This window comes from Exophiala bonariae, assembly GCF_035927105.1.
Source record: "Exophiala bonariae strain CCFEE 5792 chromosome Unknown scaffold_31, whole genome shotgun sequence".
Classification (NCBI taxonomy): domain Eukaryota; kingdom Fungi; phylum Ascomycota; class Eurotiomycetes; order Chaetothyriales; family Herpotrichiellaceae; genus Exophiala; species Exophiala bonariae.
Window position 1 is genome coordinate 416,870 of NW_027042506.1, and position 23,671 is coordinate 440,540.

General features: G+C 50.1%; 8 protein-coding genes across 8 annotated transcripts; 7 read left to right on the plus strand and 1 right to left on the minus strand.

Moving 5' to 3' along the window:
- Positions 1-895: 895 nt before the first annotated feature.
- On the plus strand, positions 896-4,228 carry LTR84_008481 (uncharacterized protein; the record flags this gene model as incomplete). The annotated part of the gene is made up of 2 exons (XM_064852026.1): positions 896-1,889; positions 1,938-4,228. The coding sequence occupies 2 exons, from the start codon at positions 896-898 to the stop codon at positions 4,226-4,228; spliced, it is 3,285 nt and encodes a 1,094-aa protein (XP_064701931.1).
- Positions 4,229-5,237: 1,009 nt separating this feature from the next.
- Positions 5,238-7,904, minus strand: LTR84_008482 (uncharacterized protein; the record flags this gene model as incomplete). The annotated part of the gene is made up of 1 exon (XM_064852027.1): positions 5,238-7,904. One exon carries the CDS (start codon positions 7,902-7,904, stop codon positions 5,238-5,240), a length of 2,667 nt encoding a protein of 888 aa, XP_064701932.1.
- Positions 7,905-9,188: 1,284 nt separating this feature from the next.
- LTR84_008483 (uncharacterized protein) lies at positions 9,189-9,800 on the plus strand (the record flags this gene model as incomplete). Its single annotated transcript, XM_064852028.1, has 1 exon — positions 9,189-9,800. One exon carries the CDS (start codon positions 9,189-9,191, stop codon positions 9,798-9,800), a length of 612 nt encoding a protein of 203 aa, XP_064701933.1.
- A 1,184-nt stretch (positions 9,801-10,984) lies between these two features.
- Positions 10,985-11,920, plus strand: LTR84_008484 (uncharacterized protein; the record flags this gene model as incomplete). The annotated part of the gene is made up of 1 exon (XM_064852029.1): positions 10,985-11,920. One exon carries the CDS (start codon positions 10,985-10,987, stop codon positions 11,918-11,920), a length of 936 nt encoding a protein of 311 aa, XP_064701934.1.
- Positions 11,921-12,504: 584 nt separating this feature from the next.
- Positions 12,505-13,275, plus strand: LTR84_008485 (uncharacterized protein; the record flags this gene model as incomplete). The annotated part of the gene is made up of 1 exon (XM_064852030.1): positions 12,505-13,275. One exon carries the CDS (start codon positions 12,505-12,507, stop codon positions 13,273-13,275), a length of 771 nt encoding a protein of 256 aa, XP_064701935.1.
- A 1,988-nt stretch (positions 13,276-15,263) lies between these two features.
- LTR84_008486 (uncharacterized protein) lies at positions 15,264-18,776 on the plus strand (the record flags this gene model as incomplete). Its single annotated transcript, XM_064852031.1, has 6 exons — positions 15,264-15,518; positions 15,571-15,814; positions 15,867-15,888; positions 15,939-16,120; positions 16,172-17,958; positions 18,027-18,776. The coding sequence occupies 6 exons, from the start codon at positions 15,264-15,266 to the stop codon at positions 18,774-18,776; spliced, it is 3,240 nt and encodes a 1,079-aa protein (XP_064701936.1).
- Positions 18,777-19,628: 852 nt separating this feature from the next.
- Positions 19,629-20,988, plus strand: LTR84_008487 (uncharacterized protein; the record flags this gene model as incomplete). Its single annotated transcript, XM_064852032.1, has 2 exons — positions 19,629-19,812; positions 19,868-20,988. 2 exons carry the CDS (start codon positions 19,629-19,631, stop codon positions 20,986-20,988), a joined length of 1,305 nt encoding a protein of 434 aa, XP_064701937.1.
- An 808-nt stretch (positions 20,989-21,796) lies between these two features.
- LTR84_008488 (uncharacterized protein) lies at positions 21,797-23,634 on the plus strand (the record flags this gene model as incomplete). The annotated part of the gene is made up of 5 exons (XM_064852033.1): positions 21,797-21,925; positions 21,976-22,552; positions 22,598-23,049; positions 23,097-23,404; positions 23,457-23,634. 5 exons carry the CDS (start codon positions 21,797-21,799, stop codon positions 23,632-23,634), a joined length of 1,644 nt encoding a protein of 547 aa, XP_064701938.1.
- Positions 23,635-23,671: the final 37 nt, after the last annotated feature.

Below are 23,671 nucleotides of genomic sequence, written 5' to 3' on the forward strand. Positions count from 1 at the left end.
TCTTTTGATACTCACGACAACCATCGATCGATTTCGATTACCGGCATGGAAAGGAAGCATCAACTTAGAATGGCAGAGGACCATGGCTCAGCCATGATGATCGGATCGGATCCATCATCACGTCACCAATGATAAAGACTTGTTCCTGAACCTCGCAATGTCCAATAGAACTGCAAGTAATTCCAAGAACTCTGGGGCGGTTCTTACAGGCTCTCCAGGTGGTCGAACCGCCACTAGCCGACACCCAAACCACACCTGTGAGCCCGTAGCGACACGTAAAGAGCCCCTTAGGTTACGCCTAGCTGCGCCCCGTCATCCACTGGTTCAATGGGGGGTTGAGTCGGTGAGGGTCTGAAGGCGCTGACTGCTTGAGTCTGGAGTCTGCAGTCTCGAGTCTCGAGTCCCATGGCCTCACTCTGCATCTGCATGGTTCACCTCAACTCGATGTTCAAGAATTCAGCATCAAAAACAACTCAACCTCCAATTCCGCTGGCTCATGCTTTTCTTCTCTTTTCTTGATTGTAACTTCTTTCTCTTATCCCATCCTCGTCTCTTGTTTCCTTTTCTTCCCTCGTCACAGCTCCATCCCCTGTTTTCCCGTTAACTCGAACTTCTCCAACATTTTGAGGTACGTACCTGACCCTCAGGCTCTTGCTAGTCAGAGAGTAGCTTTCTCCAATCTTTTCACCCTCGTCACCTCCTACTAAACTCGTACCTGCACCACGCTCATCCTTATCGATGATCGTCATCCCATCCCACCGTTCAATGCCCTGCTTCAACCACTTTTTGTACCCTCTCTCTCCATTTCAACTCGCACCTAGTCCTCTGTCTACCCCGATTGCCCTTCATTAACACCACATTCTAGTGTCCGACGTCAAGCATTTATTTGCCCATCATGTCGGCCCAAGTCGCACCCACCATTCCTCCACGCCCAACCCGCTCCGCCCAACAAGCTGCTGCTCAGGGTGTCAGCAAGCTACCCGATATCCCTCCACGACCTATCAACAAGCGTATCGACCGTTCTGTCTCTCCTGCCAACTACCCTCGTTCTCCGCTCAATGAGCCATGGAACACAAACCTCAGCCGCCGGAGAAGTAATGACCAGACAAATGTCGAAGCTTTACCTCGCCCACCAAGCGTTCAGAATCTCCCCTCCCTCGGACAGGAAGGCAATGAATATGGCGACATTCTGTCCATGCAAACCAGCCAACAGCCACCATCTTCCTCTTTGGGTGCGGATGCCGCCGCTCAAACTCGGAATATCGGCCAGGATCTTCATTTGCATGCTCCAAAGCCATCGCTGCCCAAATCCAGCGCCACTGCTCAAGTTCAAGCTGTGACCAGAACTGATTCCCAACAAGCGGCCTACCATGGCCTCGGCAAGCCTCCCACACCAGCCCAAGAGGAAGGCGACTCTCTCCATACAGTGAGAACCAGAAATAGCTTTTCCAGACCCGGTTCCACCGTCGAAGGTGGCGGCCGCCGTTCTTCTGTTTATGGCGGAGAAGAAACCGGTCCTGCTGAGATTGGTCTTCGAGTACCCATCAATCCCCTACTCGGAGATGTCCAAGCTCCTTCTCCAGCTCCTCACAGCCCGCACAATACCGGAGGCAATGGAGAAAAGAGAAGACCTCACCATTCCAGAACAAAAAGTGGTCGCGAGATCTTTGCCCCACCTGGCAGCTATGGGCTCCACGGTCACGGTCTCCCTCCACAGGACAAGTTCGAAAAGGACTGGTATGCCAAACACCCCGACGTGGCCCAACATGAGGAAACACACGGTCATGGCGTGTATGAGAGCATCGGCAGTGGACGCGGTAGCTTCGCTTTGAGCAGTGATGACTTGAACAAGATCGTCCGTAACACCGCGAGCCGTGGTGCTGGATTCGGTGAGTTTGGTACGAAACATGCAATACTTTGATAACTGACAATATTAGGTACTTCCGGCAACACTTTCTCCTACCCGGATGAACAGATTGGATATACAGCCTCCGAATTCTATACTACACGATCGCAGCAGAACACCCCAAATAGTCTTGCAAAGACTATCACAAACACATCCCAGCCCGCAGCTGAGTCGCCATTGAGAAAATCTAGTTTCCCTGCTGATGAGACTGCACCAGCTGAGATTCGTCGTGGTTCCAGACTCTCTGTTTCCGGCAGATCGGATGATGCAGTTGAGAGCGAAGCTGAACAGGAAGTTCACATTGAGCCTCAACGACGATATAATAAAATCACCGGTGGTGAAGAGACTATGAATGAGACGCAACAAACTCGACCTCATGCCCTTCATCGCACCAGTGAAGGCGACTATATCGAAGAGCATGGCTATACTGTCCCAATTCTTGCCGAAGATGAAGTTGCCAAAGCTGTTGGGATCGAACACCTTCAGCCAGCAGTGTCTCCCAAAGCAGAACGCCACGAGGGCTATCGTAGTGGTGATGCCACTCCCGGCTCCCGCCCATCCAGCAGACCGACGAGTGTGTATGGACTATCCGGAGCTTCGTCCTCTTTGCAACGCTTTATCTCGCACCATGATGATCAACATACTCCTCTGGAAGACGTGGAAGAATACGAACCACTCTTTCCAGATGACGATGGCAAAAAGGCTATCAGCCATGCCGAAAGATTCAAGCAGAGACCGAACAGCCTGAAACAACGTTTCCCCAGTCAAGACATCTGGGAGGACACTCCAAGCAGTGTGATGTACTCTGCAGAAGTCTCAACACCAGATCTGCCTGCCCAGCTCGACGGCCAGGAGCCATCCAAGACATTCGAGCTACCTGAGCAGGAAGGTGCACGAAAGGGTGAACCGTCTGAGGCCGAGCGCCAGAAGCTTATTCCGAATGAAGAGAGACTCGCCAAATCTCGCTTCGCTCCCCATCTTCGAGATGACATGCCTACGCGACCAGGACAACTACCTAGATTCCCAAGTTCGGACATCTGGGAAGACAGCCCAGACAGCCACCATCTAGTTGCCACTGTTAACAGTCTCCCTGTCGATGATGAGCCAGAGAGCCCTGCAGATGCTGTTTCCAAGCCCATGATTCCTCCCCGACCAGCCAGGAGTCGTCTTGGAGAAGAAGCTTCCTCGGCTCAGGTTGCCCCAAGTATACCTGCCAGACCTTCAAAGCAGGCTCATGCTGTACCTTCGGTTAGAGTACCTACCACTGACGCAAGTGGTCAGAAAGCTCCCTCTCCAACAGAATTGAGAAAAGTTCCCAGTATTCCTGATAGGCCGAAGCCTCAAATTCCATCAAGGCCAGCTAAAAAGTTGTCTGGAGACTCCCTTACAAAGTCAATTTCAGGCGAATCTGCCGGTCCTGCTGAGCAAGAGAAGGTTTCACCTCCAATCCCGAAAGTCAAACCACAGGTTCCTGCCCGACCAGGCGCTGGCAGCAAAATCGCAAATCTACGAGGCAACTTTATGAACGATTTAAATCAGAAACTCGGACTTGGACCACCAAAAGAGAAGGAGAAAGAGCCAGAACAGGCGCCAGAAGAAGTGAAACCATTGGAAGATGCTCGCAAAGGCAGGGCTAGAGGTCCTCAAAGAAGAGCCCCGGCTAAATCGCCAGCAGCATCAGGTCCTCCCACCCTCAATTTCTCCATGTTCAAACCTCATGCTTTATGGACGATTGATGACACAGATGAAGTGAACATTATCTCGCAGGCTGCTAAGAAGGCTGAGGAGCCCTCAAATCTGGGAGCCGCACCACTCTCAAGTACGCTTTCGAATGAGAAAGCCGAACAAATCGAGAACTCGACTGTGGCTGATGCACCCCTTCCACCTACGATAGATACAACGGATCACGCTCCAGTACCAAAAGAAGAAACTGAAAAGGATGCACCTTCCCAAGAGTCGCGAACAGAATTTGCTTCTGAAATTGCGAAGCATACTGAAGGTGATTTGGCCGAGCCTACTCTGGGTACTCCAACGCAAGAGATTGCGAATCCATTGAGTCACACTGTATCTGATGAGGATTTTGGACTGTCAAAAGAAACCACCGCCAGTAGTGATGAAGCCTCCGGTCCACCACTTGAAAGAGAAGATCCAGACCCAAATACCGACGCCATTCCAGTGAGCAAACAAACTACTGCAAGCACCGATGCAGGGACTGTCCCCCTCGAACAGACTCTGACTCGTGAACCTTCGGCGTTGGAAGAGCCTCGTACTAACACCCTTACGGAAGGTGAGCCCGGCAAGGCAAGTGCCGAACAGGTATAAGGAGGCCAAGTAAGGTTGGATTTTAAAAGTTTGGCTGGATGGTTATAAGGAGCTGTGTTTTGATTCTGAGTATATCTGTCCCCAAGACCCGATACATGTGAGATTTACATTTTGAGACGAGCGCCGTCAAGCCGTCCGAATCAAAAAGACAGACAACCAATTGCAAGATTCTGTTTGATTAGATACAATCAGCTTTAAGTCCTTTTCACTGCTCTTTGTGAGGTATCAAGGCGATAAACACTACCTTCGTAGCTGCATCGAGACCTACTTATGTGGGAAACTAGAACTTGGGTAGGTGTCTGTCTAATCCGCTCGAAACCGATTCAATCGGAAACCTCCTAAGCTACCTAGGTACATACATAGTCGCGAAGTTTAAATTTTCAACGACGGATTCCCTGGAGCCCGCTTATGTGTGTATGTATGTATGTATATTCCGTGCGGCTTATGGATGTTCTTGTTCTTGTTCTTGTTGTTGATTGATTGATTATTGTTCGTTCGGTTTGATTCTAGATTGTTACTCAATTATATCCCTCGTTCGTTTTGAATCAAATATCTCGCTAGGTAGGTATGTAGGTAGGTAGGGAGGTTGGTAGGGAAATAGAGAGGGAAGGAAAATAGTCTCGCTCGAACGACCTGAGATACCTACCTAGGTAAGTAGTGAGCATTGCTACGAGACGTGGATGGAAGGAGGACAACGGAATTCGGCTGCTTAGGTACTTGCTTGTGTATAAGTGACTAAAGTGCCTTCGGTACACAGACTTATGTGTGTGTGTGTGTGTGTGCAACGGGCGACTAGTTAGTTACGTACGGGCCGGGCGTGTAGGAAGACAAACATCACATCACGCCATGAATATAATAATGCGCTTAGGCACTTCTGAGCATTCGACTAGGACTGGTGAGGCCGGGGTGCCATACCTACCTACATACGTGTGAAGTAGCGGTGAAAAGCTGCATAGGCTAGACTAGATACTACGTCCATGTCTCCTGCATCACATCACATCATATCATATCACCCAAACATATCGACATCGTCGTCGAAATCCGCGGCCTTGGGACGTGCACGACCGCGGCTCGTAGGCTGCGCTGGATGCTGCTGCTGACCTGAGGATGTTGATTTGGAGGCAGAGGTAGAGGTAGAGGCGAGAGGGTTTTGAGCTTCCGCAACCTTTGCTGGCGGATCTGGTTCTGTGGGCTTCAGTGGTGGCGGAGGGGGAGGAGGAACGACCGCCGCCGCCGCCGATGCCGAATCCTCGTTCGCATCCATTTCTTCATCGCTAGAGTCGACCATAGGCACGCCGTCGATGTCAGCGTCCGTGATGTCGCCTTCGTCTTCGTCGTCGTCGTCCAGAGGCATCGGATCGCCGTCGATATCACGTCCGTCGCCTTCAACGTCGCGCATCACGACCTCACTACCGCCACCAGGCCGGAATGAAGCAGACTGTGCAGCAGCCTCGTCCTCATCCACGCTCCGCCACCGATTGACACTGGGATTTTGGTTTCCAGCACCCTTCTCTCGTGCGGCTTCTTCACGAAGAGCGTTCGCTTCCGCCTCTTTCTTCTCCTGCTGCACTTTCTCCGCCTCTGTCAATGGTGGATGCAAGAATTGGTCGACAAACGCATCGTGTGTCGCGGATGGAAACACGCACCAACCCTCCCATAGGCTGAGGACGCTCTGGACGCTGCGGTGCCATTTGTCTGCCTTGAGCTTGCCCCAGCTGTAAGTTCGCTCTGCGCGGCCGAGGATCGCAAACACTTTTTGTTGGCGGAGTTGAGTCTCGAATAGAGAACGGTAACGCCATGCGTGTCGGACGCCCGAGGATGCGCTGCACGAGAGGATATCGCTAATCAAATACAGACCGACGAGAGAGGTGGCAGTGGTGTCTTGTTGTTGGCTGGCTTCGGTTACACTTTCGTCCTGGTTGGGCTTGCTTTTCTGGTCAAAGCCTCGGCGCTCATCTTCGTCCGAGGAAGTGTTCTGACTGTCCTTGGCCTTCTTTACGTTCAAGCAAAATGGCTTGATCACATTTCTTGTGATCAACGCGGCGACTTCGTCTGCTCCTGCTCCTGCATGTTCGATGGCGAAACCTGTAATTCTGGCCACGTCACCTTTTCGCAGCTTTGAGTTTGTTTCCGGCAGACGGCTCAGGAGATGCACCAGTTTGGTTTTACCCAGTGGATTGAGGTACCCTATTCCATCATTATCAGGATTGATGTCCGTGGAGGGTGCATTGATTTTCTGATGGTCCTGATATCTTCGTGCGAGACCACCACCATCATCCATTTCTTCTTCGTCCGATGAGTTGTAATCGTCATCACTAATCAAGTCTTCCAATCGCGTTGTATATTCGAATTTGAGTGAAACCTCAGGTGGAACCCAGATACTCTGCCCTTCAAACATCACGTCACCACGAGGTTGTGAAGCATAGCCTCCTGCGGGTTGCCGTCGAATTCGAGCGCCGGCATTTGTGAGAATGTCCCATAACCTCCATCGGTAGTAAACACCACCTGTAGATCGCGAATTCCACAGCCAGGCCCATTGTTCGTCACGTTGGATCTGAGGCCGTGACATCAGAAGAGCCTCAAATTCAGGACCATAAGTCAGCAAGGCTTCGACAGTCTTGTGAATTAACTTCAATTGTTTGAGATCGCTTGGCGCTTGTACCGTAACTTGAGTAGGAGGTCCGTTCGAGCGAGGTCCATAAGGAGTAGATGAAGTATATGAAGCTGGAGGGGCGAAGCGAGCTGGACCTTGCCCTGGCGGAGGTGCTCGAGAGAGAGAAGTATGTTGCACAATCGGTCTGGCTCCGAATGGCAAATTATTCAGCCCCGTGCCTGGGGTGTTGCTACTTAGAGAATTACCCCCGGTCAGTGCTGCTGAAGATAGATGGCGGGATATGGACAGATTGAAACCAAATCCGAGATATTTGTTCTGCAGATGCGAAACCATCGTCTCAATATCTGTGGCTGGGGTTTCTGCGGCGAGCGTGACAATGGCAGAGATGGACTTCCGCTCGCTCGGTTGTACTGAAGTACTCGGCAGGATCCGTACATTTTCCACATTCAAAGGAGACGGTATGAATAGTCCCTTTATTGTTGAAGGAGATGTGCCAGGCGGAAGAGAAGAGAGGTGTAGGGTTGGTTTCGCAGCCGCTTTGAGTTCATCTGCATCTCTTGACTCATCTTCCTGGCGAGAAAAGGCTGCTGTATCTCGGCTGCGATCCCGATCCCTGTTGTCGCCATATGAAAACATCCCCTTGTGTTCATCGTCTCGATCACGAGCACGATCTCGTCCCCCACCATAGTCATCGTAATGCCTCTTCTTTCCAAAAGACGGGTTCGGTCCGAGACTGCCAGGCCCACTCTTCGGTGCGGCAGGAGATGGTCCCAGACTCCCAGGGCCACTCTTCAGGCTCGAACTCGTGAAGTGTCGTTTTCCCGGCGCTGAACCAAAGGCGATGCCTGTTGGAGGACCGAACACTGCACCTGGACGTTTAGCGGGTATCTGGGGCGAGTCATCTTCGTCATCGAAACTCTTGACAAAGGACTCAAGGACTGCAGCAGTTTCAGCTTTCTCTCGCGCCTTTTTGGCCTCTGCTTCAGCTTTCTGGCGTTCGAACACGGACTTTTTTGCGGAAGCCGCGAGTTTAGGCGATGGGTCGTGATTGGGATTCGCCATTGTTGGGGGATCTCGTCACGTGAGGATGGTGGTTTACGGTACCCATACTATCGTTCGAAGGTATTCGAGGTCATGTTCTCGAGAGCTTTCGCTTCGATGACCAGAATCACTGCTCGTGGTACGTTGCATGTGGAACTGGCTGATTGCGCCAGCAAAAACGCAGGAGATAGATGAAGTGGTCCGAGGTTTTGCCGACATCTTAGCACGTGTTGCTGTCTCTCCTGCCGAAGATAAGATAAGATCGTAGCCACCAAAGTGCTCTCTACTCAGCGTTTATATAACCCGTACTCCATACTGCAATATGGCACCCTCGGTTTTCAAACTATTGGCAAGCTTACAGTACGTCTGTTTATTTTCGTCCTAATGATGTTCGCCAATACTAAAGTCTAGGCTCTGGTCTTGCACGAGGTATGGGAGGACTTTTCGTGTTAGGATTTATTCGTCCGACGCTTCTACTCGCTGATGCATGCAGCGTGGCCTGAGGTCGACGGCGCTGACGCACGTATACTACTCAACTGCAGGTCAGTGTTGCGAGGCTGAACGTACCCCGTACCGCGTACTTCGTTTTCGGGTAACTTCTGGAACTCAGGCAAGTCATGAAGAAGCCTAGCTCAAGGGGTTGATGGGAGTTGCCGAATACCGAGCACTTCGTGGTGTACAGTGCCCACGTCTACGGCCGTTGCTTCCGTTAAGCTCCTGGAGGATCCCCATGCCTCCGCATAACTGAAAATTGTGGTCTGGAGAAGGCGGCCGGAGAGCCCACCGGTGGTCTTAAATTAAGCCCGATATTCTGACACTCTCGAAGATCGTCCAATGATGATAGGAATAATAACCGTGAGATTGCCGACTATCCCAATTTCGCTTTCCACCGGCTTTAAACACACGGCTATCGTCGTGCAATAATCGCTGATGGGGACGAGAAATACAAACCTCGTGGCTCGTGGCGCCCTCTGACGACTCCTCTTCGACTCTCACGTAGGTACTCTAAATTTAATGCCTCTGGATTTTGTATTACTGCCTGGGAGTTTGTTTCGTCTTATTCTTTCCAGCTAAAGTTATTCATTATCCACGACTCATCCAGCTTGCCGATCATTATCCCATAGAGGCAAATTTTACTACACTTCCACATTGATAGCTGTCTAGGGATATCTCGGCGCTTTCCCGGGGATTCTGTATAGCTTTTTTTCTCCGATACCAATCATCTCGAGTTAAGCACAGCTCTACTCAATTTTCTTCTCAAAAATGGGCCACCCTCAGTCAAAATCAAAATCAAAACCCTCAACCATGGGCAAGGTTTCAAAGAAATCAATCAACAAAGACCGTCCTCAACCTCAGCATTGCTTTATCACGTGGACGGACTGGAGAGCATTCCAACCAGAACAAAAACAGGCCGAAGGAAAGCGAGAAGATGCCAGATCTTCTTCTTGTAGTCAAATCGAAGGTTGGCACCCCGAAGCCTTTGCAAACCGCTACAGAAGATCTTCCTACCCAAGACCGCTACCACGGTCAACCACCAACATCAACCTTTTGAAGAGCCAAAGGACGAACTCCTGGGAGATGGATTTTTTGAGTTCATTGCTATCGACCGAAATGCCACCCCTAATCGCGGAAGAAAATGAATCGAACGAGTACGATGTCAGCATTACACCTTCCAGCTTTGTGCACGAACTCGACCTACCTGACGGGCTAAATGACTATTTCAGTTCCGATGACAGTCCGACATCATACGCCTCGACTCAGGATGACGAATTCAACCACACGGTGGAATCCCCACCAGAGTTCAATTTCGAGAGATGTTTAGCCGAAGTGGAGCAAATTGCCTGTGAGTCTATTCGAGATCTGTCGAATATGTTCGACCCTCTGGAGAAATTCGAGGGGAATATCAAAACTGAATGAGACGAAACGACTTTCACCGGGTATGATGTATTGAAAAGGGTAGAGCTGGATGGGAAGGCTACTTTCCGTGACTTGGCAAGTCAGATTTGGTTGGGGTTAAAAAGGAACCGGCGTTACGATGGGGCTTATGGAAAAGTCATGGCCATTGTATAGTCAGAGGTCAAGCGGTCCAGGCCCGGTTTTGGAGCCTGAATGGGTTTAATCAGCTCCGGGCCGGAGTTTCTGCCTGAGTTGTATGGATGATATGACGTCGAAAAGCCTTTTAGGGCTATGTCACTGAAGAGGATCATTTGACTGGTCGATACGTATCGCTGGGCATCTACTTGAAGATCGATTTCTGGAATCGCCGATGAGCAAATCGGAAGGGGAAATGAATGCAACCACGAACGTGTCCAGTCACACTACTGGTAATGCTATATTCGCGAGGGAGATCTTCCGAGAGTGAAACCAGAAGCAGAAATGTTTGCCTAGCATGGTATGTCCAAGTTGAGTACCAATGGGAATCAGCAATGACCCAAGCAAAATATCCAATGATAACCATTTACTATCCAAAAATTGAACTCCTTTATCCTTGTGTGTGACTTTCTATTGACCAGCAACATAGATATCCACGTAAACTATCGATCGCGTCAAGGCGATACAGAACCGCTCAGAGGTTTATGTTGTACCCTGGCATTAAACAAAGGCTGGTGTGGTGCCTGGTGGTTGAGGGCAGATATGCCAGACTGACCCCTCATTCTCCGACAACAATGCTCCGGAGACTCGGCGGGCCTGTCGGGATCACCGCATCAGTCTGCTAAATAATGCCATCATGACCTGTCAAATGCAGGCGTCGTGCATATGCATGTATCAACACTGCCGGTTCGTGGCAGTCTATATGATTGGAGCCGATAGCATGTCCCTAGGCAGCCGTCTCTAACGTGCGATCTGCGTGTGGTGCATCGCCTGGTCATCGCTCCTTATCCCACCTGCAGCAAGCTTCGATAGAGACTTAAATCTCGAGGATAGCAGCAGCACCAGCGGCCTTATTTAAAACCCCCTTTCAAAGAAATCTATCTCAATCACGGACAGGGGACCACGAAGCTTAACCAGAAGCGAATCGCCTGAAGGTAACTCATATAAACCAGGAGATCTTCACAGGTCCCCACAAGTACTTAACATCAATATCTATTCGAACACCAGACATGTCAGCAGAATCCATTGTTCGAAAAGACGGGTCATCCTCTTCCCGAATTTATGAGGCAACGCTCAAATCTGTACCTGCGGCAGTGTCGACACTATTAAAGGAATACAGCAACATTCAAGTCGGCGCTCAAAGAGCACACATCATAAGAATCCGGGATCAAGCTTACGAGAAATATCCATATCCCTGTCTGGGCCGGTGGCGTTTTCTCGACCTAGATTTGAGTAGTCACCCACTTTACAATACTGAAATCCTTCCAGCACTCACCCCTAAGGAGCACAAGCAGGAAGACTCAGCAAGAGCAGATGCCGACTGGCTATTTCTCGACCTTGGCTGTTGTCTCGGACAGGACGTCCGCAAGTTGATATTTGACGGAGCCAATCCTTCACGGTTGCGCGGAGCGGATCTGAGGCCGGAATTCATTGAGATTGGATATTCTTTGTTCGGCGACAAAGCTACATTTCCACCATCTCATTTCATTGCCCCAGCGGACGTTTTCGACTTCTCACCCTCAAGTTCACTCGCGCAGTTGGATGGAAAAGTGGGCATCTTGCACGCGTGCGCCGTGTTCCATCTGTTCGACTTAGACGAGCAAAAGACATTTGCACAGCGGGTGTTGAGACTTCTCAACCCTCAACGAAAGACGGTGCTGCTGGTCGGTGGCCAGGCTGCCAATATCAACGCTGGGGAGTGGGGTGAAGATCGGCGGAGGTACAGACACAACGAAGACAGTTGGCGACGGTTCTGGGAAGAAGCCGTCTCGGAAAAGGAATGGATCGACAAGGTTCAAGGAGTTGATGTCGAGAGTCTCTTGGAGGCAAGAACTTTTGGCACAGGTGGTAAGACGAGTGATTCGAACACGACACAGAGGCAGATAGGGGCGTTTGATGAAGGGTTCAGATGGATGAAATGGTCGGTCTGGATTACTTTTAGGTGACAAGTATCTCTTCGTGGTCGAAGAGGAAAAAAGCATGGCCCTTCCAGAATAATGCAGAATTGCGATATACCTCGACTGAGGGTGCACCTTGAAGGGGTTACGTGCATCGCGGAGCTTTTGGTCGCTCAGCTATTCTAATTGAAGCAAAGTCATGAGCATCTTAAGCTAGCGATAGATGTCTGTTCAGATTCCCCGATTTCTAGAACGAGTACCTACCCCTGTTCACGTGGAACTACTGCACAATTGCCGGAGGTAATGCAGGTTAAATGGAAACCTACCAATACAAGGATGCGCTGTCATTCATGTGAATAGGGTCCGATGAGTGACAATCTAACACACTGGAGATTGGCGAACGAATGACCTGCTGTTACTGACTCACCACTGGGAGCCTATGACCCTCTGGTGCGCGTTTGCGAGGCAGTCGCGTCTGGCCTGTCACTTCGGTTATGTGAAGACAGTGGAGTGAAGTCCCACATTGAGAGCAGTCTATATTATCGCATGATCCACTTGTCAGTGCTCTCAACGAGTATCATCTCCCCTCCTCATCGAGAAACCTAGCTGACGAAAACTCAATCGACGACAAAATGTCCGACTCGGCTTCCCCCAGCGATAATGCCTCGACCTCAGCCACATCAACATCACCTTTAGCAGGAGTATTATGGGTCACCACGAGCGTCATGAACCCGAAGGTTACGGCTGCGCTCCTGGACGCCTGGTACGATGAACACAAGACAGATGTCCTTGGATGCCCAGGCAATGGCCGTCTCTTCCTCCGATATAAAAATATTGACAAATCCGTCGATGATTTTGCCGACCCCAAATTCGCCGATCGCTTCACACCGACTGCTTCGATCCAGAACATTGCAAATGCCGGATGGCCTTACCTTGCATTCGTCAAATTGAGCGACTTGCAGTGGCTGGTGAGCCAACAATTCATTGATATGCCGAGAGTTAGCAAGTTGCTTCCATTGGAGGCGCATGGATCGATTGGCAGCGCTTTCAGTAATTGGCACGCCGGCTTGCGTAGCTACGAGACGATTGCCAGACTCGGTGGCAGCAGTGAATCCACAGAACGACCACAGTACATTGTGAGCATTCAGACCGAGCAAGGAGACACATCAACCCTGGAAGCTCTCGACAAGAAATTTGTGAACTTGCCCGGATTCCGAGGATCTTTGAAGTATCGCAACGTCAATGGCCTGCTTGAATATCAGGAACCGGGTCCACTTCCTGAAGGCCTCGTCCTTTACGAATTTGACGAGCAGCCACCAGCAGAGACTTTGGAAAATGAACAGATCAGAACGGATGTTTGGGAATTGACGATCGAATGGGGCGATCTGAGCCTTGTTTTGTGAGGTGGGTGATGGACGGACAAAGCTTTCTCCAAGTTATATGGGACGGTGACGAATTACTGATGATTTTGGTGGTTGTTCAACAAGTGTCAACCTCACCTTCCTGCATTACGCGTCGCTTTGATGGCCTTCTGACTCGTCTAGAAGTCAACGCCTTCCGGCTTTGAGACGAGCTAGCACCGTGGAGGGAAATGGAGATGAGAACAAGTCGCGAGCGCGGTCCATTGAAGTAGCGCATTCATGAGCATTCATGAGCTTTCATACTGGCTGTCAGAAACCCGAATTCTAAGCAACTTCGAGACAATAGCTTGAATGTGGTCATTAGATCCGCCATCAACAACGCCGTTGCTGCTGAGACACGATGCTGTGAAAAGGCAGTGCAAGCCTGTAGATAGTCAATCGATTACAGCGATAACGATACAGAAGTCTTTGCCACTTTGAAGTAATTTCAAGCGATCAGTCGACTTGGTGGCCTTCAGATAGTCGGTCCCAACAAGGAACCTTGACCCAACCATGGCCGGATTCACCCGCTAAGAAGGAGACCCCAGAATGCCAAATCGCCATGGAATTTTAGACTCTTGTCCTGCCGAGAGCCTCGCATCCTTTTCCCGCTCTAAAGCATGAGTTCCATCGAAGATCAGAATTGGAAGAGCGTGTACTTGGGAATTCTGATTCACGTGGTCGGACAAGAACGCCAAGAACGCCAATGCCAAGTGAAATCTAAACCTTCGAATTTCCAGCGACTCGAGCTTGAAGGTCGTATTCTCTCCTCTTTCAAGTCGCATCCCAACCTCTTGGAAGTTGGAACTGCTCCGTACCAAGATAGCCGTATCTATGGTCTCTCAACGTTCTGATGAACGGGTGGGCCTCTCGCTTGTACCACACCTGTTTCTGGGCAGCTGATTCTTGTCATCTAATGCCGATGATTATCTGCCTTGCTGATTACGAGTCTCGAAGGGTTGTTTACGACCACCCAGGCTCCCTCGGACCGGACCAATTATAGTTATATCACCACTTCATTCCTGGCTTTGGAAGTAAACACTTCGATGCAATATTGCCTCGCCCATCTGTTCAGCGGAGAAACCGTGCCGACAAGGCTGACCATCATTCGGTGATCGGCTCATCAAAAGTGGAGCGAGCTCTCCAACTGCAACCATCCCTCTACTTGACTTTACGTCATATATCCGTCTTGTCCATGCCGGGTCTCTTCGCACTTGCTTCGTACCGTCGTTCAGACTGGCATCACAAGCATCAAATCCCCTCTTATCACAACTCAAAGTCTACTCTAATCGACCGATATGACGATCACGTACATTCAACTGATCTAGTCCTTGGCTCTGGCTTGGCCGGTCCAATTTTCATTACGCCGAGTGCTTTGTATTCTTGTCCGCCAAGGCTTGGGGTTCCCCCTTTGCTTGGCTTATCCAGTGTTGCCGCCGACTGAGCCGTGCATGTGTCGCGTCCTCTGGTACGCAGCCTGAGTTCTCGTTTTTGGGTGTAGAAGATGGCCTTCAAATTCCGGCTGTCGAGTCTCGAATAAAGAAAATGGAGATCTTGTAGCGGGAAAGCTCAACTGTGCGGTCACTGGTGTTGATCGCGATGCTTTATTGGTTTACGGCTGGGCAACCGGAACTCAGAATAAATCGATATTGTCTGTTAGGGTCACTGTTGAACTTTCGTATGTCTTGGCTTTTTCTGGGTCCCAAGACATTGCCAAACCTCAGGATGCATGAGAGTGGTCTCGACCCTGCCTTGTCACTGGCCGATAGGCGTTTTTGCCTGTCCCCAGACTTGCCTTTCGATGACGGCAGACATGATGAATCCTAATCAAAAGATCCATATAATGGCGGTTCCTGCCTTGGCTGGGCATATTCTGTAGGTAGTTTGTTTGAGATCTCGATCATATTTCTCTACCCATTTCAGAGGCATTGGATCGATGATAATCCGGAGCAGCCTGCATTGAAAGAGTCTGACCGTGGTACTATGCAAACATGGGGAACAAGAAGACAGAAGAGCTCCTAGCAAGCCATGTCTCCGGACAGGCCAACAAGGCCATGTCGAAGCCGGCCCATTCGTTGACTTTCAAGGAGGTCCTCGAAGAATTGGGCGCCAGCGGTATTGATGGCCTCTCTCCCGATCAAGCTGAAAAGCGGTTGGAAGAGTACGGTAAAAATGAACTCGATAATGGTCCTGGTGTCAATCCCACCAAGATTCTCGTACGGCAAATTGCCAATGCCATGATGCTGGTATGTATATGCTAATCCCAGTCGAGGAGGAAGTAGTTACTGACCTTTGAAGGTGTTGCTGCTCGCTATGGGTGTGTCTTTCGGAATTGGCAGCTATATTGAGGGTGGTGTCGTAGCTGGCATCATTGGTCTCAACATTGTCATTGGTTTCATGCAGGAATACTCTGCAGAGAAGACAATGGACTCGCTTCGGTCCTTGTCCTCGCCCACCTCCAGCGTCATCAGGCATGGAGAGTCCATGGTTATCCCAACAATTCATGTTGTGCCAGGTGATATGGTTGAATTGAAGACTGGTGGTAAGTTCAAACCTCAAAATTCTCAGTCGCGCGACACTAAAGTTCCACACAGATACTGTTCCAGCAGATATTAGGTATAGTCTCTAGGCACGAATTAGCTAAGACTCAACTAATAAAAATCTAGGCTTATGGAAGTTATGAACTTCGAGACAGATGAGGCGTTACTTACAGGAGAGTCCCTACCGGTTCAAAAGGACGCCGATGAGGTGTTTGATGAAAACATTGGACCCGGTGATCGTCTTAATGTTGCCTATTCATCTAGCAACGTGACAAAGGGGAGAGCTCGAGGTGTTGTTTTTGCAACAGGTGAGGAAAGCGCGACCACATTCACTCACATACTAATAAACAATTCTCCAGGCATGTACACGGAAATCGGTAGCATTGCAGCTGCACTTCGAAAATCAAACTCGAAAGTTCGAGAACCCAAGAAAACTCCTGACGGCAAAGTCAAACCTCATCGACAGGCTCAGGCATGGGGTCTTACTGCTGGCGACTTTATCGGGGCCTTTCTGGGTGTCAATGTCGGTACTCCACTTCAACGAAAACTCTCACAGCTTGCCATCGGTCTTTTCGGTATCGCTGTGGTGTTTGCCATTATTGTGCTGGCAGCAAACAACTTCTCGAACAACAGAGAAGTCATCATCTATGCAGTGGCTACTGGTTTATCTATGATCCCTGCATCTCTCATTGTCGTCTTGACCATCACAATGGCTGCTGGCACAAAACGCATGGTCGAGCGTAACGTCATCGTTCGAAAGTTGAATGCCCTGGAGGCTCTTGGTGCCGTCACGGATATCTGCTCCGACAAGACTGGTACATTGACCCAGGGACGAATGGTGGTCAAGAAGGCCTGGATTCCGGCAAGGGGTACCTATTCGGTCGGGGAGAGCAACGACCCTTTCGACCCTACCTCGGCAGCACTATATCACAGTAAGGCTCCCCCGAGCAGTGATGATTCCTCCAGCGAATACGACGTAGCGCCAGATGAGGACGACAAGAAGACGCATGACCAGCTTTTACAGGATAACACCCCTCTCGAAGAATTCCTGAAGGTCGCATCTTTGGCCAACCTGGCAACGGTTTACAAATCTACCGAAGGTGAAGGCTGGACTGCTCGAGGAGACCCCACCGAAATCGCCATTCAAGTTTTTGCTTCCCGCTTCGACTGGAACAGAAAGAAACTGACCGAAGGCGACAAAGCCGACTGGCACTTAATCATGGAATACCCCTTCTCCAGTGACGTCAAGAAGATGTCCGTCATCTTTGAACAAAAGAGCTCAGGCAAGAAGCTTGCTTTCAGCAAGGGAGCTGTCGAACGTGTCATTGATTCCTGCACCACCATTGATCTCGAAGGGACCAACGAACCCGTTGAATTAACCTCCGAGGTCAGCGATCAAATCCTCGCAAACATGGAAAGCCTCGCTTCTCAAGGTCTTCGTGTTTTGGCACTCGCCTCAAAATTTTATGATGGTGCCGCTGATAGTGATGCTCGGCCACAAGTTGAGTCTGAACTTACCTTCCGTGGTCTTGTCGGTCTGTACGATCCCCCTCGTCCAGAATCCAAAGGTGCTGTCAAGCGCTGTCACCGTGCTGGGGTGGGTGTCCACATGCTCACGGGCGACCACCCTGGAACTGCACTGGCCATTGCGAAACAGATTGGCATTGTTCCCGACAAATTGAATGTCGTTAGCAAGGAAGTTTCCGATAACATGGTCACCACTGCCGCCCAATTCGACCGTCTCACCGATCAGGAAATTGACGATTTACCTGTACTGCCACTGGTCATTGCCCGTTGCGCACCACAGACTAAAGTACGCATGATTGATGCCTTGCACCGACGAGAGATGTTTGCAGCCATGACTGGCGATGGCGTGAATGATTCTCCATCTCTCAAACGCGCTGATGTCGGTATTGCCATGGGTCAAGGAGGTTCCGACGTTGCCAAAGATGCCTCTGATATCATTCTGACTGACGACAACTTCGCCAGCATTCTCAATGCCGTCGAAGAGGGTCGCAGAATCTTCGATAACATCCAGAAATTCGTTCTTCATTTACTGGCTCAAAACATTGCACAGGCCTGTACGCTTTTGATCGGTTTGGCATTCAAAGACTCGTCCGGTCTTTCCGTTTTCCCTCTGTCACCTGTAAGTACTTACCGTCTCACCATTTCACGTTTGTGTTTGAACGCCACTAACGTCGAATCCTTACCTAGGTCGAAATTATGTGGGTCATCATGATAACTTCTGGTTTGCCCGATATGGGATTGGGTCTCGAAATCGCTGCACCCGACATTCTGCAAAGACCACCACAAAATCTCAAACGAGGCATTTTCACCAACGAACTAATCGTCGACATGCTCGTCTACGGCCTCTGGATGGCAGCACTTTGCCTGTCTTCATTCTCGCTCGTCGCCTTCGGCTTCGGCGACGGTAACATGGGTGAGAATTGCAACGCCACGTACTCAGAAGCATGCGACACCGTCTTCCGCGCCCGTGCGACCACATTCGTCTCGATGACTTGGTTCTCACTTTTCCTTGCCTGGGAGTTGATTAACTTCCGCCGCTCGTTCTTCCGCATGCAGCCAAAATCCAAGAAGTACTTCACGCAGTGGATGGCCGATGTCTGGCGCAATAAGTTCCTCTTCTACTCAGTCATGTTCGGCTATGTCTCCATCTTCCTCATCCTGTACTGCCCCGTCATCAACCACGATGTCTTCAAGCATACCGGAATCTCTTGGGAGTGGGCCATCGTCATCATTCAAGCGCTACTTTTCTTCGGCGGCATCGAGTCTTGGAAGTGGGCCAAGCGAATCTTTTTCCGTCGACGTGCGAAGAAGGCTGGTGGTGGCCGCGCCCGTCGTCTCTCGAGTGTCGTCTTCGATGCTTATGCTGGTATCACACCCGGTCAAGTCCCGGATGATGATGACGTCAGCGTGGTTAGCGATGCCAGCGAGAAGGTGTAAATGGCACATCCACGAGTCTTGTTTCGTCCGAATTTTGAAAAGATAAAAAAAGCACCACCAAAATATTGGTGTTTGAGCGGTTATTGGTTTCTTGCACATGAAAGCCAGATATATTCCGATATATCTGCTGTTTGTCTAATTGGGCGGAATACTATGTTTTGTTTCTATCTGATGACTGTACAGATTATGACGCATTCTGATGAGAGATCCGTGTACTGTGTGGACACGCGATTGATGACGCCGTCAGAGCAGTTATGGAATGAAGATAGGCCGCGTTGGAACCCTCGGCTGCATGGATACATTTCAGGCGCTGGAGACATCTCAGGGTTAAGACTACGAGAATGAATAGTGGAATATTTATCTTGTAATTGCTACCAATCCAAACAAATACATTCGAACGATGTGTTTCAATTCCTGCAGTCTTTTTTTGCGAGTACTGATGTGCAGGGCTGTCACGATCTTGCCCACTAAGGAATTAATCGAAAGCAAGTGGACCCAACTCATAGATCAAATTGTACCGGACCAGGTGAAGATGAAGACGGATACACGGCAATAAGGACCAGTGCCGTAACGGCGCCGGCTATGGGTAGTTTTACTTTTGACCCTTCGAACAAGGCTGTCCACCTTGCCTCATGTCATCCGAAGGGCGTCTTCAGATTCGAGTTGCACTACACGAAACACAAGCAAACAGTAAGATCACTAACTAGGTGGTCTCCAGCGGTTTATCACACTTGTGCCACTGAATCATTCTTCTGATTTTCTACGCATCAAACTACATGAGTCGTTCTGGTGATGAAACAATTGAAGGTCACCATCGAACCCGGCCAACCATTACATCATTAAACTTAGACCATGGCGTCTTTGCAGCTCGACTCCCTCCGCAGGCGCACAGCCGCTGTAGATGTGAGCGGCGACCAAGCAAGTGACCAAGCTGAAGCTGCCGAATGGTCGTTTCCCGAAGGCGGAAAGGAGGCATGGAGGTGCCTGTTCGGATCGTTTGCATTGATGGTGCCATCTTTTGGCTTCCAGGCCGCCAGTGTGTTCAATGTCTCCCACCCACAACATGACCTTGGATTGACTTAGCAGCACAGTCGGGGCAGTCCACGACTACATTGCGACGCATCAGCTGTCGTCGCATTCCCAGCGTGACATCGGCTGGATCTCTGCGGTGATGGTTTTCTTGACCCTGCTGCTCGGAGTCCAAGTCGGCCCGCTCTTCGATCGATATGGTGCACGCTACCTGGTGCTGTGTGGCTCCGCGCTGAGCTTTACCTCGTACTTCCTCCTTGCCCAATGTGTCGAGTATTGGCATTTCATTCTCTGTCTCAGTGTCTGTGGCGGAATCGCATCCGCGGTCCTCGCTACCGTCGCCATCGCCGTCCTCAGCCACTGGTTCCACAGGCGCCGAGCACTGGCTTCGGGAATCTGTATGGCTGGCTCCTCCTTTGGAGGCACTACCATACCAATCGCACTTCAGAAGATCCTTCCGCGGTATGGTTGGGTTTGGTCTATGCGCATCCTGGCGTTTACTGCACTCGTATTCTACTGTGTCGGCATCCTCCTCGTCAAAGGTCGCTCGCCGAAACGCGAGACGGCCAAATCGATCATCGACTTTAGAGTCTTCAAGACGGCATCCTTTACCTTTCTGGCCATTGCCGTGTTTACCTTTGAGTTCATCATTTTCGGGTGTGCAGCGCTTCTTCCCACCTACGTTCGATTTGCTGGGTTTGGTGAAGACACACAATTTTACACACTGGCGGTTCTGAATGGAATGAGCTTCTTGGGACGAACTCTACCTGGCTTTGCAGCGGATAGGATCGGCCGCTTTAACGTCTTGTTGATCTTGGTTTCAACCACCATGTTGATGATGGCAGTCATTTGGTTGCCTTTCGGATCCAGCAGCGTTGGGACAATTTATGCTGTTGCAGCATTGTTTGGATTCGGGTCGGGAGGATGGCTATCCCTTGCTCCAGTTTGTGCCGGTCAACTCTGTCGCACGGAGGAGTATGGGCGCTTCTATGGGACAATTTACAGCATGGCTGCGTTTGGGGTTTTGTTGACTGTTCCTATCGGAGGGCAGCTACTCGATTCCACCACTCCGACAGCACTTATTGGATTCTACGCCTCCGTCTTGCTTGTAGGGTTTCTTAGTACTGTAATGTCACGGTGGGCACTACTTGGATGGAGCTGGAAGTGGAAAGTAAAAGTATAGCCATCTTTCCCACTCAATGTGGGCGAGGCACGTATTCAATCAGTACTTGTGAAGAGTGTTCGACACTATATGCAGTTGCAACCCTCACCTGGTAACCGCATCGTGGGGTGTTGACCCAGACTTTTGACGGACAGATCGGCATAATAGTAGCGGAATGCGACCCAAGGCTGCGCATCAACGTTCCACAAGTGCCGCTGTTGCAAAGACGCTATTTATCTGCGGAAATGGTCTCTTTTCCCCCAAGAATTCGATACCTAGATGGTCTAGATTTAGGGCGACGACATCAGAAAAGGGAGGAGAGTCATCACTGTGGATGAATGTCCATTAACCGTGAAGGGAGAATAGGCAGCGAAAGGTCCGTAAAGTCCGGTGTCGTTCTAAACATCTTTCATCGCAATTTCCCCGCAATCGCTCCGGCTGGTAAGGATAGTGGGGATAGATAATATTGGGAGGAGGGGTGGTTAATGAGTGTGCTCCTCCGCACGCAGCAAGGCGATACTCCTGCCTGCAGCATGGGGCATTTCCTCGAGCGTGGGCGGCTTCTTACCAGAGCCCCACGAATGTGTTTGTCCATTCTCCCAATCCATCATGGCTTATCCGTTCACAAACCAGTGGGAGGAGAGATATTGGGGCAGGTATCGCAAATGCCGAGTCAATGGTTCCTTTCGCCATGATTTTCTACTCCTCACGTTTGGGTACGAATTCGGATCTTGATTTTGTTCAATATCTTCTGGACATTTCGCTTTTGGGATGCTTGTTGTGGTCTGATTGTTGAGTCTTGAGGCAGAATTACTCAATACCAGCAGCCATGGGTGTGATGGTCCATCTCCAGCATGCGGCACCTAGTGTCAGCAATATTGCGATTGGTGCTGCAATATTAGGTCTCATCGTGATCATTGCCGATTATGCTCGGATGCTCTATCTCAGAAGTAAAATGGTATGTTGAACATGGGAAATGGAAATTGCTGTCTTTGCTAATCTTCAAAGCCACCTGGTCCCTTTCCATGGCCGATCATAGGGAACACATATCAACTACCCGACACAAAGCCATGGGTGTACTTCGAGGAGGTCGCCAAGCAGTACAAAACTCCTGTGATCACGTACTGGATAGGTCGCAATCCCACCGTTTGGATCTGCGACGCTTGGGCTGCTTCAGAAATGCTCGACAAGCGAGCTGCAGTTTATTCCTCGCGACCTAGAATGGTGGTATTTGGCGAGCTCAGCATGGGCCAGTCCAATATCGTGTCTATGTTTTATGGCGATCGCTGGCGCGTTCATCGAAAGCTCACTCACATGGGTGTTGGACTGCAGCTTGTGAGGAGCTACAGTGGGTTTCAAAATAACGAGAGCAAAATGGTGGCGTGGGAAATTCTCAAAGATCCCAAAGACTATGTCATGGCATACGAGCGGTATGCTGCCTCTGTGGTCAGTATAATTGGTTTCAATCGACGGATCAGCTCAAAAGAGGACCCTATTATCACGGAAGTTATTGCTGTCATGCAAAAGGCTGCAGAGTTGAACGTACCTGGAAAGACATTCCCAATGTTGCTGGAAACATACCCTTGTAAGTTTGTGTCTTGTCCTCCCTCTGCAATCTAATATCGAGTAGTTCTTGCGAGATTTCCAAACTGGATGGCACCGTGGAAGCACGGTCTCGGTGGTGGAAAAGGCCGGGGACGATCATTTTACTACGCACTCGCTGAAGAAGCAGTCCAGAAGAACGGAGGTGAGAATTGCTATGCGAAGAAGATCTTCGACGAGGCCCCGAAATATGGATTGTCCAACCTCGAAATTGCTTCTTTGAATGGCAACCTGTTTGGCGCCGGAAGCGACACATCAAGTTCAACCTTGTGTACGTTCACCCTGGCATGCTGTGCTTTCCCAGATGCTCTTCCGAAAGCTTGGGAAGAGCTCGATCGAGTTGTTGGTCCTTACCGAAGTCCTGGACTTGATGACGATTTGCCATACATTCGTGCTTTTGTGAAAGAGGTTTTCAGATGGCGATCCGTTGCCATAATAGGTGGCCAGCCACATGCCCCTATCCAGGATGACTATTATAAGGTACGTGCAGCTTCACAGGAGTACGAGACTGTTACTAAATCATGTAGGGCTGGTATATCCCTAAGAATACCTGGGTGCAGGGTAATGTTTGGGCCATCCACCGCAATGAAAATGAATTTCCGGAGCCAGATCGTTTCTACCCTGATCGATTTTTCGAAGGCAATCCCCTACACCGCCCATTTCCCAATGACAAGGGCTATATGACGTTTGGTTGGGGCCGTCGTGTCTGCAGTGGCCAGGGTCTAGCCGAACAAGGTACCTTTTTGACCGTTGCAAGACTCCTATGGGCTTTCAACATTCAAAAGGCTTTGGATCAGACTGGTAACGAGATACCGGTGGATATATTCGATTACACGTGAGTGCAAGCTGAGTTCTCCGCAAAGAGCTTGCTAACATGCTGTTGATAGTAATGGTCTGAATATGCGACCACAACCATTTGAGTGCCGATTCACACCGCGGTCATCTGAGATCAAGGAGACTATCGAAAGGGAAGGCCGCCAGGCCCTTGAAGAATTGTCGCAATTTGAGGGCGAAAGCCAATACCGTCTGAGCACCTTTTATTTGAATGACACAGTAAACAAATAAGCATGCTAGCCGATATCGCCGGGCGTGTGTCAAGGAC